The 10,864-nt window shown below is 29.4% G+C and overlaps 1 protein-coding gene across 1 annotated transcript; it reads right to left on the bottom strand.

Annotated features, from left to right (window-relative positions):
• Positions 1–4,776: 4,776 nt before the first annotated feature.
• DXR (1-deoxy-D-xylulose 5-phosphate reductoisomerase) lies at positions 4,777–8,880 on the bottom strand. Its single transcript, XM_028065460.2, has 12 exons — positions 8,651–8,880; positions 8,156–8,331; positions 7,668–7,754; positions 7,001–7,126; positions 6,859–6,921; positions 6,571–6,720; positions 6,326–6,393; positions 5,963–6,074; positions 5,743–5,847; positions 5,462–5,583; positions 5,172–5,318; positions 4,777–5,065 (listed from the first exon to the last, which is right to left on the bottom strand). The coding sequence occupies exons 1-12, from the start codon at positions 8,739–8,741 to the stop codon at positions 4,897–4,899; spliced, it is 1,416 nt and encodes a 471-aa protein (XP_027921261.1). The 5' UTR covers positions 8,742–8,880; the 3' UTR covers positions 4,777–4,896.
• Positions 8,881–10,864: the final 1,984 nt, after the last annotated feature.

Raw genomic sequence — 10,864 nt, forward strand, 5'->3', positions numbered from 1 at the left:
TTTTGTGTCCACATTTTATAATACCAATTTTACCCTTAATTATTTTAAAAATTAATTATTTTATAAATAATTTATTTTTAATTGTTATTCTAAAAATCTTTTGTCTTAAATTATTATTTTAAAAACTTTTTTTGTACATATCTTATTTTTTTAATTTTACATTTAACAACTATTTTAAATTTTGTTATTGATCTTAACTTCAATTTCTTGAAAATTAAAAAATATTATTGATGTTAACTTAACCTCAATAACCTTCAAATATCTTCTAAAAATTTTGTTATTGATCTTACCTAAACTTAAATTTTAAAACTTTTTATTATTGATCTTAACTTAAATTTCTTGAAAATTAAAAAATGTGAACACAAACAGATACAGCAACCGCACATGTTCGCAGTTAGGGTTAGTGCAATATATTTCAAACAATACAGCATTACTGAAATATATGGTTATAAAATTTATTTTCTTGCATAATATCATAACTATATTAACAAAATCTTAAAGATTCTGTTACAAATATCTAAATTTATTCTCCAAATGTACTTTGCATGCATAAACAAGAAAAAAGAATAGCAGGAGAAACAAGTTAAATGAAGAATTTTATATTTTTCCGAAGTCTCAATTTTGGAATCCAAGGCCATCCATTTCTACGGCTACTACGAATAAAAGCAAAATAGCCACAGATAAACAGTTGTCTGACAGGATATGTATGTACTGTTCAAGAAGGAGCCGCATAACATTTAAAGACTAAAGATTACTGAATAATAAAGATGGAATGAACAAAATTAGGTTTAAAAATTAACTCAAAGGAAGTGTAAAACATGATTTATAATTTATAATAAAAAACCAAAACTCCGTTCAGTCAAAACTAGGAACTAAAATCATAAAAATGAAAAATGGAAGGTGACAAATAGCATCCAGAGAGAAGAGAATAGTTTGGACCCAAGTATGGTTTTTTTTTTCTAATAGTTGGTAAATGTCGTTTCTTATTCCAATACCATAAATGATAAAAAAATTATTTGAAAAATTACATATGTAGAAATAGTAGTTAGGAAGATATAATAGGCTGTAGGAGGCCCAACTATGTCGTCCAGTAAGGGGTGAGTTGTGGACGTTCTATAAATTCTGGCAGCGATGCACATGCCATTCAATATTATATTTGAAGAAATTGTCCTATAAATGTTACTTATGACAAATAATAAATTTAATTTAAATATGTTTTTAATATTTTTAAAATAATAATGATAATTTAATTTTAATATGTAATATTTTTAAAATTTATCTAATTAAAAATTGTTGTTTCTTATTCCTAATTACTATGTGATACTTATTATTTGTGTATGTGTTGAACGAAAATTCAAGTAAGTATTCTAAATGGTGTCTTTTATTGTTGTGATATAATAAAGCTAAGTACTGTCTTTTAAAAAACAAAAGTAAGATATATAACGAATGTCATTTATCTTGATGAATAATATGATATGGATTAAAACTTTCAAATTTTAGAAGGATGGAAAATGAAATCTCTCCATAAACTACCATAACTATACCTATAATATATATATATATATATATATATATATATATATATATATATATATATATATTTAAATTTCATATAAACATTATTTATTTTCTATATTGGTTAAAGACGATTATTTGAATTTTAATCATTACTTACTTACCACCAGAGTCATAATAACACCCTATAATAATCAAGATAAATGAACACGATTTAATTAAAACATAATTTCATTTTTCATTAATATCAATTTCTTATAAATTTGTTTATTGATCCCATTTTGAGCTTCATTTCGGGTTTTGAAAGTTAACTTAATTAAAATTAGAGTCATATAATACAATGAGTTTTGAAAAATAAATATTACAATTTTATTATATATTAACATTTGACTCAAATAAGAATTTATCCTTCATAAAACAATCCATAAAAAATTATGCTCACTTAGTGTAATGAGTATCAGTGCAAAAATATAAATTTTTCTATCAACTTATCACACCTAATATTCTTACATCAATTAGCACCTAGGTTATTACCATTTTCATTTATCTTGCTAAAAAATTAACATAACACATATCACCACATATAAATTTAGTTAAGAATACTAATACACACATATTTATGTAAATTCAACAAAAAAAAAATTGAATAAGACGCATGCACCCTACACCACAAGGAATATCGCAAAAATGATATTTCTTAATATCACAAAAAGATTGATTTTAACTTTCTTTCAAACGTTAGATTGACCACTTGAACTAAGCAACTTGTTGTTTAAACATCAAATTGTACACTTAAGCAATTAAATTGGTTGTTTGCGCGACTAATTTCTTTAAGAAGAGAAAATTACTATGAATTCTTTTTCACTAAAGCATTCATCCATTAGTAATCAAAACTCAAATGAGAGCATTGTGCTACTCAAACTACCACTTTGGTACTTATGTATTAAGTAATGAATATTTGTAGTTGCATTAAATGTCATAAGGTCATTGTCATAATCTCATTGTTTGATGGTTTAAATATACCGTTAGTTGTCAAATTTGATCCTAAATTAAAATTTATTTTTATCTTAAATATTGATATAATTTGATTCTTAAACTTTAAAATATATATATATATATATATATATATATATATATATATATATATATATATATATATATATATATTCTTTCTAACTCAACTGTTTTAAATATTGTTCACGTATCAAATGATGTTTTTGATATACGTGTGAACTGTTTAATCCATTTAACATGTTACAACTCAAATATTAATTTGACTTATATTTTTTGCTTAAGTTCGAAATATCATTTAACACGTAAAATAAATTTAACGCAATTGAGTTAACATGATTATATTTATTTATTTTTAAAGTTTAAGGATAAAAATGTATAAAAAATTGACACAAGATAAAATTCCAATTTCGTGTATATAAGTTTAGGAATTACAAATATATTTAATTTTTTTTTTATTCTTAACTGAGCAACCAACTTATTGCTAGAACATTTCAAAATTTTACCCAATTTAACAAAAACTAACTCGGCAAAGTAAATTTTACTACAACTTAAATTATAAATATATTTTTGTCCAATTGATTCAAATCATTCTATCTCATAATATTTAACATTCAATATTAAAAAACAACCAAATATTTCAATATTTAATCCATATCAAATTAATCACTCATGAATCAAAATAATATATTCTTACACAATACTTTATTTACTCAAAATAAAATAAAAAATAACAATGAACCTCAATTGTCTAGCATGAAGTTTTCTTAAAGCAACTTGATTTAATTGAACTATAATACTTTCTCTTATCTCAAAATTTTTCGTTTTACAAAAAATTAACTCTAAAATATAATGTGTCTTAACTTGCTTTATAAAACCAATTCAAAACTTTTGTAATAGTAGAGACCTATATTTTCAGCTTAAATTTCATATCTGAAAGAATAATCATCCACATAAAAAAAAAAAAAAAACTTGAAAGTTGAGAGAAGGGTAGGAGGGCGAGAGACTTACTGAAAACAAAAATATTGCATTAAACTTTATTACCTTACAAATCGTGTGCTTTGAAAGAAGAAAATAAAATAAATCACCAAAAATCTTAAAAAGAGTCCAAATTACTTAAATTTTGAGAGAAGAAGATTTTACTTAAATGAATAATAAATTTATTATGTTATATATATATATATATATATATCAAATTTTGAAATTTGATAATTTTTTTGAAAGTTCGATAATTTTTTTTAATGAAATTTCGAAATTCGGTATTATGTAAACTAATTTTCAAAATCTATAAATGGGTGCTAGTAAAAAAGGTCAAAGATCATTTAAGATATTTTGGAAAAGCGCAGAAGAAAAGTTGAAGGGGCAGGAAGAAACCCATGTAAAGAGGGTGGCTCAAGCTGGAAAAAGGAAAATTAGGGAGTTTATTGCCAATATACACTATTGCTTTCTGCACCCTCAATTACTAACTAAACCTCACAGTAACATAAAAAGTTTAAAATTACTTTCACCGTAGTTGCTCCCGCTTCTACCATTGCCACTACTGTAGAGGAAGAAAAAAGAGAAAAAACATTGCAGAGGAAAAAAGAGAGAACACGGAAAAATATTCCTTCTGGAAAGTTATTTTTGAAACGCATATTCCGAAATCTTATTTCAAAAAATTGCTCTGAAATGCATTTTATTCATTTCCAAAATTCTGAAAAGTTCGCTTTAAAAAATCCTGAAAACTTGTTCTAAAAAGTTTCCAAAACATATTATTCCAAAGTTACTTTTACAATAAAATAGTCATTTTCAAAATCTGGGGAGGGGGTACGAAGAAATTAATTGTGAGAGTGCAGGAAGGAAAAGCCTTCAATGTTTTTTTTTTGTTGGTTCTTAAGAAGCATGTAAGAAAAATGTTAAGATTTTTTTTTTCTGAAGGTGATGTTTGTAAGAATTTCTCAACTCTAGAGGATGATGTGCTAACAATCAAACGATGAGAAAAGCAAAACCATGATGCAGACAGTAATATCAGGCAACGAATACGTGTAAAAACATTACAACGAACCCTTTTATGGGTCAGCTTTTTTGTCTCCCTCTATTAAAAAAAGCGAAATAAAAAATTGCATTTGACTACGCCATGTAAAATTTGAATAAGATAAAGTCATGGACAACCATCCTCTACTCTTGACTATCAAAAGTTTTTTTTTTTTTTTTCAATGAAATTACGACAAAAACTATAAGATCAATTGAGATATGTTGAGAGACCAAAAATTCCACAAATATAAACCTTTTTATTTTTCATCATCAAGGGAATGCTTCATTCTACATTGGATAAATTGTTCAAGGGCCTTGTGGGAGGAACCAGCCATATCCCTACTCTGATAATCCTTCTCATGCAAGAATAGGCGTGAAGGTGGAAGAGTCTTGCAAACTAGCAGCATATTTTCGTGCCCACAAGTCATAGTGAATGATTTCTTCAAGGGAAGGCGAGGACAACAATTCATTTTGATGCTTCTCACATGTTAGCTCCACCACTTTGAATATATCCAAATACTGAATCCTAAAGTCACATTAGAACAAGAACAATTTCAAACAAGGTAACAGATTCCTAAAGATTTGAAGATGTCAGTGAAAATTTGCAACGAGGAAAAATAACTGAATCTTACTTTTCATCAATAAACATCTCTACAGCTTTCTCATTTGCTGCACTGAGAACTCCTGTCATTGTGCCTCCAGCACGACCAGCGGCATAGGCAAGATTCATGGATGGATATTTTACATTGTCTGGAGTTTTAAATGTAAGTGAACCAAGCCTACATAACCACATTTCAAAGACAGATATGTCAGACAAACTAAGAACAACTATTCCATCACAGTTCAAATTAAATTAACTAATTCATCTTGCATAATAACGTCTTGAGTTGAAATAAGTAAGCAGAAGGGAAAAGTATAGTACTTGCAAAGATCAAGACGAGGCCAAGTGACTTCAGAACAGTAAACCCTGTCAGGCCATGATAATGTATAGAGGATCGGCAACCGCATATCAGGCCACCCTAGTTGTGCAAGAACAGATGAATCCTGGAATCAAGAAATAAGTTAGTATTATATAATGATAAAAAATATTTAATGATCTTTTTCTCCTGTGCTATACACGAGTTTACTCCCACCCATTTGCTAATTTAGCAAGGGCCTGGGTATGGTTATTCAAATATATGGATATTAAAACACGGTATTGACCTGTGTTTCAATCATTGAATGTATGATTGATTGTGGATGAATGACAATCTCAATATCATCATAGTCAGCTCCAAACAAGTAATGTGCTTCAATTACTTCTAGACCCTGCAAAGAAGTGCAACAAATTTAACTTTTACCAAGGAATTTCATACTACATAAGCAAACAGATTAATAGAAAGGTTTTTTTCATCCAATATGTTGACATAAAAGAGAAACAAACCTTGTTAAAGAGTGTAGCAGAGTCCACAGTTATCTTTTTCCCCATATTCCAGTTGGGATGTTTTAATGCATCAGCTACTTTAACATCTTTCAGCTTTTCAACTGGCAAATCCCTGTCAATCACCAAGGGACTTGTCAAATTGATTATATAGATCCGGAAACAAAACTAAGAGAGCAACAATTCATCGTTTTCCATGATCAAAGAATATTAATTCTGACAGAAAACACCACAAGACATTCAGATATACATAGGAATGTTTATAGTGCTATATATTCTTTCAGTTTTCTTCCAATGAAAACACATAAAAATGATATATGGTTACACTGAACATGCAAAACGGGTCAAATGAAGTCATGTACACACCTAAAAGCACCTCCAGATGCGGTTAGAATAATGCGCCTAAGTGCACCCTCTGGTAACCCCTGGATACACTGCAGCAAAGAATCCTTTAAGCTTTTGCAGTAAAAAGTGGATCATATGATAAAATAATTGCTTGCAGTCAATAAGAAAGGCGCAGAGGCCAGAGAATATATAGATAATACATAGCATGAGTATGTCTATGGATCTTGTTGCACACATGATTTTCAATAGACTATGTGCTTTCTTACCTGAAAAATGGCAGAATGTTCTGAATCCGCAGGAAGTATTTTTACGTTATGCTTCTGAGCAAGAGGAAGGACAAAAGGACCTCCGGCAATCAATGTCTCTTTGTTGGCCAAAGCTATGTCTTTCCCTGCTTCTATTGCAGCAACTGTAGGCTAATAAAAGAATGAGAGGATTTCAGCTTGCTAATATTTTTAGATATGTAAGATGCAAGGACACAGAAGGCCACATTACATGGCACAGCAAAGAGATTGGTTACCAAGAAAGGCCAAAAATAAGGAAAAGAAATTTACCTTCAGTCCTGCACACCCTACTATTCCTGTGACTACACTGACTGCATCTGGGTGACGAGCAACCTGAGTTTATATAAGCTATAGGTCATGAGAAAAAAAGGCTCTAACAAAATTACAACAAATGAATAAAGCAGATGTCCACCTCAACGATTCCCTGCTCTCCAGGGATGATCTCAGGTTTCTGTTCAACATCATGCAAAGCCTCTTCAAGTTCAGCAATTAGTGACTCGTTTCTAACAGCAACAAGTTGAGGCTTGAATGTTTTTATCTGTGCAACATAAATATTAAAAGGGGTTATTCTCTTTTTTCTTGTGCTTGTTATATTGAAATATTAAATACTACAAATGATGGCGAGTCTTGGAACAACAGTAAGGTTGCCTTGTGAGGTGAGTCTTGGACTCAAATCCTAAAAACAACCTCTCTACTTGCGGGATAAGACTGCATATGTACTCTCCTCAAATTCCACTACGTGGGAGACTAGGTGTGAGATACATTAACTGAACCTTAGACCATAGTAGTTAATTTAGTTTTAAGATACTTTTGTTTTGTATGATATGAACTCATTGGTTCCCTTCGTACATAAATGCAAAAGAACAACATGCCTGCTGCACCTGAATTATTAGAAAACATAACCAGGAAGATCCTCCTCATTGCAACTAATGTGACGACAATTACAGTTGTAAATTAGCTTTGTGATTAAATTGGTCAAGTAAATCCACTGAGGTTGTGAAATTTCAGATTTAAATCTGGTCATAGATAGACACAAATCAATCCACAGTTCCATTCCATGCTGGGAGTGCAGTGATTACCTGGTCTGCAAGAAGAGTAACGTTTGAACCAGCTGCAAGTGCCACAACTTTAAACTTGTCTGGATTCTCTGCCACAATATCTAGAGTCTACAAAAGCATACAGGGGAAAAGATACACTACATCAAAAAATATGAGACAAAGGCAAGTTAAGCTACATCTACAAAGGGCAAACATCATCCATCTATCTATAACACCCCGAAAAAAATCGAATATTCATTTGGAAGATTTACAGGAGTACAGAAACACAAAATATAAAATTATTTCCAACAAATGTTTGCAAGCAAACAGCATCTTGCATGTTAAGATTTGTTACATTGGTTAGGAATAAAATCCGAATGGCGAATACTCTTTATAAGACTAACCCCAAATGCCTCTCTTTAAGCTAGCTTTTGACCCAGATGTTTGTAAAAGACTATTATTAGCCATTAACTCTAATATTACTTAGTACAGATTATGATGATAGAGGGAGACTTCATTAGCACCAATACCTGAGTTCCAATAGAACCAGTAGATCCCACAATAGAAATGGGTTTTGGTCCCTCCCAAGTCTTGCCAACTTGTTCTGGATACGCTCGTCCCGGCCAGGCTGGTGGCGGTGGTGGTGATGCCTGCAGTGAGCAATTAACTCGCCTTCCGCCATCTTTTCTTTTAAAAGCAAAACCACCTGAGCATCAAATTCAAAACACCATCAAAGTCAAACCTTGCATGCTCCATCAATTGACATCAAAACATAACACAACAAACAAATATCGCCTTTCCAAAAAAAAAAAAATATTGCCATTCCACAAAACAAAACATCACCGTAACATCAACAAAGTCGTTTATAACAGTATAGGACCAGAAAATAGCATAATTTCTGGAAAGAAAAGAAATCAATAATTCAATGGGGAGGGAGTTTCTGCATAAAGTCGTTAACTTTGACATTCCCAGAAGAGAGGAGGAAGGAAAGATGGTTTAAATGAACAGAGGAAGAGAAGAAGAACCTGGGAATTTTGCTGTGAGACAATTAGACTTGAAGGAATCAGAGAAAAAAAGGGACTTGACTTCAGCCAGAGAAGAGATATTGAGCGCCATCACATACACCGAAGTTGAGTTTGGAGAAAAGGAATTGAAATCTCCAGCAACAAGAATGGTGGCAGCAGAGGGAGGTTGTGTGGTGCCTGGAATTGCTGAGTTTTTTTATACTAATACTAATAGACAACAGTGGATGTGGTCTCAGACATGTTATCAATATGAAAAATTATTTTTTTTATTTATTATTTTCAAGTATTACTATTTATTATAATTAATTATACGTGAGATAATGAAGAAAGAGTTTAATTTTAAGATGGCGAAAATAGGGAAGAGATAAGGACAAAAGAGAGTTAGGAGGGTGTCAAAGAATGAGTGGAAATTGGAATCCACACTCGCCGCCCCTCCACTCCATTCATAGTTTAGTTATTCACTGCCAAATAACTATTCCCAACTAATTTATAAGAACTTCGATAAAAACAATTTGGTATATCACCATTTTCTATTAATCAAATACTATCAAATCTCTCTAGGAAAATTTATACTTCTCTAGTGTTCACCGGTATATGAATTAATATTTATTAATTTCACATTTAATATTTTATTTATTTATTTATTTAAAGAACAAGCATAACTTTAGTTTTATATTTATTGGTGTTTGTCTTTTTCTAAAAAAATTATTAATGTTCTAAATTGCAATTGATTATTTTCTCATCTATGAATCTATTTATTAATTGGTTTAATAAATTTGACATAATTAATGAGACGTTAATCAGGATATTTTAATTCAAATGCTGTAACATTTTTATCGAATGATGCCCTTTGATGCGTGTCTCAACTTTAAATACTTATGTACTTTTATTTATCATAATTTATGTTTAATATTTTAAATTTACTACCAAGGGGCCTTAAATTAAAATTTTGGATATGTATTTGTTGCGAATAATCAAAAGTTTTCTTTTGGTGTTCGTATTGATTCTTTACAACTTAAAGAATATTGTATTCTAAACAAAATACAAATAAAGTGTTACAAATATGTGTCATGTAAAACGAATAGTTAACAATATGTTGCTTGGTTTGGATTAAATGTGGGAAAGAAAACAAGTAAATAGAACATAATATTTTCTCTTTTTGTTTGAAAGAGTGTAAACAAATACGTTATATATAACAAGTATGAAAATAGTTTTTTTAATCTATTGTAATATAATAATTATTATAATTTTTCACTATTTAAAAAATGGTATTTATAATTTAAAAAATAAATGGTTGAACTTTAAATTAGTTATAATTTATCATTGTTATGCCATTTTAAGAATAAATTTTAAACACAATTCAATTTCAACTTTTGTATTCAATTATATATAATAAATTGTTTTTATCTTTAATTTATAGGAGACTTTCAACACAAATAAAAAATGAACATTTTTTTTATTTTGGCTTTTTATTTGAAATAGAAGTAACTTTCATAAACTCTACAAAATTAGATGCTATCATGTCATTTCGATTTTTCTGTCAAACAAATGAAAAAAAAGTGTAACATTTCCATCCATCTAAACAAATAATTAAGGTGTTTGTTCCATATGTAAAGCGGTAAAGTGATATTATATCTTAAAAATTGTTTTCATACAAGCCAATGGTAGATGAATTTTCACCTTTATACTTCAAATTCAATTTTAATTTACTAATTATAAAACAAAAATACAAATAAAGTTCCAAATGCGTTTAAATGGTAATAAAATACGAAGGTAATACCTATAATAGAAATGAAAGCATTAAAAATGATCAATCATCGTATTTTGAATTGCAAATTATTTAAACAAAATGCAATGTAGTCATTTAAACTTAGAGCTATTTATCGAAATAGGTCGTTAATCTCAACTCTAGAAGCAAAAATATGATAATTAAAAGATAAACATGTTTTAATAACAGACAAGAAAAAAAAATTGTTGTGTGAGGAGAGTGGAAAAAGGTTGTTAGCCATAATTAAGCGGAAGACAAGTCCATTTCACGAAGTGACAAGTAGGCTGACAAAAACACGTGCTTCTATTCACGGGACAGCTCCGATCAACCAATGGTTGTTTCCATTTTTCAACACACTATGTTTTTGGACATGAATTCGAGGAGTAATAAACAAAATAAAACTTAAAAAATTACAATTTAGAGTTTTCGAATTTATAACATAAGAA

Source organism: Vigna unguiculata, chromosome 3 (genome assembly GCF_037176805.1).
Source record: "Vigna unguiculata cultivar grain cowpea cultivar isolate G323 ecotype 2 chromosome 3, ASM3717680v1, whole genome shotgun sequence".
Classification (NCBI taxonomy): Eukaryota; Viridiplantae; Streptophyta; class Magnoliopsida; order Fabales; family Fabaceae; genus Vigna; species Vigna unguiculata.

Excerpts from the sequence above, each read along its gene's own strand:
- DXR (XM_028065460.2), bottom strand. The coding sequence starts at position 8,741 with ATGGCGCTCAATATCTCTTCTCTGGCTGAAGTCAAGTCCCTTTTTTTC. Across the intron at positions 7,755-8,155 it reads CTGGTTCTATTGGAACTCAG|ACTCTAGATATTGTGGCAGA; the intron begins GTATTGGTGCTA and ends ATGCTTTTGTAG. Across the intron at positions 5,584-5,742 it reads ATTCAATGATTGAAACACAG|GATTCATCTGTTCTTGCACA; the intron begins GTCAATACCGTG and ends TCTTGATTCCAG.